A 2,526-nucleotide genomic window follows, 5' to 3' on the forward strand; every position below is an offset into this window, starting at 1 on the left:
TCACCATGTTGGCCAGGCTGGTCTCGAACTCCTGACCTCAGGTGATCCACCCACCTTGGCCTCCCAAAGTGCTGGGATTACAGGCTTGAGCCACCACGCCCGGCTTCCACCATGTATTTTTTAACAATCTCTACTGACTGGGCCACCTAGTGTTACCCTATTGGCCTGACCCATGCTGTTCTGCTCTTTTCACAATCTCTGCTTTCACACATTCAGCCACCTCATCGTGGTGCCGTTTAGGAAGCATCTGAACGCTCATCATTTAGCCACATCGAGCATTGCCTGGGATCTTACTCTCTCTGTTTACCTGCAGATTCAGTATTTCCTGCAGAGGCGGCCGTCGATGAAGACCCTGTTTGTGGACAGCTACAGTGAGATGCTTTTGTAAGTGACACTTTGACTCATTTCCAGTCCAGGCCCCAGGTGACAGCAATCAGTTCTCACTTGCGCTCTCACTCACGCCGGGCCTGGGACCACATCGTGGGACCTCAGTGAACATGCTGAGGGAGGGACGGAAGGCACTCAATACATACTCGGGGCATGAATGAATACTGAGGGCCTGCTCTGTGCCAGGGGCCAGGGATGGAGCAACCGTGCCGTGGCTTACAGTCCAAGTGACATGGTTCACCCTGGTTCACCTTCCCACTCATTGTCCATCCATTGGCTGTTCACGGGGTTGGCCCTGGAATACTGGATGAAGCAGACATGGTGCCCGCCTTTAGGGAGTTTCCTGTCTTTAACGGGGGGTTCTGCAACCTTGGCACTGTTGCTTCTTTGGACTGGATAGTGTTTAGTTGTGGTGGGGGGTGGGACTGTCCCGTGCATTGTAGAATATTTAGCAGCATCACTGGTCTCTACTCGCAGATGCCTGGAGCTCTTCCCCAACCCCCAGTCTTGACAATCAAGAACATCACCAGATACGGCCAGAGGCCCCTCACTTGTTTCGGGGGTGGTACCAGAATCACTCCTGGTTGAGAACCACTGCTTTAGGAGGAGGCAGATGAGTGAAAGCACAGTTATAGAACAGTGTGGATGGCCAGGCTCGGTGGCTCATGCCTGTCATCCCAGCACTTTGGGAGGCTGAGGAGGGCAGATCGCTTGAGATCAGGAGTTCAAGACCAGCCTGGCCAACATGGTGAAAGCCCGTCTCTACTAAAAATACAAAAATTAGCCGGGCGTGGTGGCACACACCTGCAATCCCAGCTACTCAGGAGGCTGAGGTGGGAGAATTGCTTGAACTCGGGAGACAGAGGTTGCAGTGAGCCAAGATCGTGCCATTGCCTTCCGGCCTAGATAACAGAGCGAGATACCATCTCTAAATAAATTAATGGAACAGTGCGGATGTGGCAGGGAACCTCCTTCCTTCAGAAAGTAAGCCAGAGCCTCAAGCCCCAGTATGTGCTGAGGACCTTCCAGAATGGGATCTCTGCTCAATCTCTTCCTTCCTGGAAGAGCAAGGAATGATTTTGAATCTCTTGCAGCTAGCTTGTCCGTAGGACTCACAAACCCCACCCTTTCACCCCATCTTTTTTTTTTTTGGGCAAGTAAAACTAGAATCAGCTTTATTTTACATGACCGTGAAAGGTACACTTTTTTATTTTAATTTTTTTAAAGAATTTAGATTTGGGGGTACATGTGCAGGTTTATTAGGTAGGTATAGTGTATGATGCTGAGGTCTGAGGGTTTAATGATCTGGTCACCCAAGTAGTGAACATAGTACCTGATAGGTAGTTCTTCAACCCTGGTCCCCCTCCCGGCTGCCCCGCTTTTGGAATCCTCAGTGTCTACTGTTCCCGTCTTTGTGCCTGTGGGCACCCAGTGTTTTGCTCCACATATAAGTGAGGACATGTGGGGTTTGGTTTTCTGTTTCTGTGTTAATTTGCTTAGGATAATGGCCTCCAGCTGCATCCATGTTGCTGCAAAGGACATGACCTCATTCTTTTTTATGGCTGCATAATATTTCATGGTATATACGTACCACATTTTGATTATCCAGTCTACCATGGATAGGCACCTGGATTGATTCCATGCTTTGCTATTGTGTAAATAGTGGTTTGATAAACATAGGAGTGCAGGCACCTTTTTGGTAGAATGGATTATTTTCCTCTGTTTTCCCCTTAATCTTGAGATACCTATGCTTTAGCCCCGAAAGGCAAACTCAAGAGGCAAGGTCTGTAGGTTTAGCACACACTGATTTACCTGCCTGATAGAAACAGTGTTCTACATAGTATTGCGATTCTCCTGTCTCAGTGTCCCCAGTAACTGGGTGTGCACCTTGCCCAGCTAATTTTTGTATTTTTAATAGAGACGGGGTTTCGCTGTGTTAGCCAGGCTGGTCTCGAACTCTTGACCTCAAGTGATCTGCCCGTCTCAACCTCTCAAAGTGCTGGGATTACAGGTGTGAGCCACCACGCCTGGCTACTATATATCCTTTTATGTCCTTCTTTCCTTCCTTCCTTCCTTCCTTCCTTCCTTCCTTCCTTCCTTCCTTCCTTCCTTCCTTCCTTGCCTCCCTCCCTCCCTCCC

At 49.2% G+C, this 2,526-nt stretch overlaps 1 protein-coding gene across 1 annotated transcript in view; it reads left to right on the forward strand.

The window, feature by feature from the left end:
* TRPV1 (transient receptor potential cation channel, subfamily V, member 1) overlaps positions 1-2,526 on the forward strand; it is a 26,736-nt gene that overhangs the window by 12,067 nt on the left and 12,143 nt on the right. Inside the window, exon 9 of the mRNA XM_011947480.1 lies at positions 314-384. Within this exon, the coding sequence (XP_011802870.1) occupies positions 314-384 (71 nt within the window). The remainder of the gene's footprint in view (positions 1-313; positions 385-2,526) is intronic.

This window comes from Colobus angolensis, unplaced genomic scaffold (assembly GCF_000951035.1).
Source record: "Colobus angolensis palliatus isolate OR3802 unplaced genomic scaffold, Cang.pa_1.0 Scaffold267, whole genome shotgun sequence".
Classification (NCBI taxonomy): domain Eukaryota; kingdom Metazoa; phylum Chordata; class Mammalia; order Primates; family Cercopithecidae; genus Colobus; species Colobus angolensis.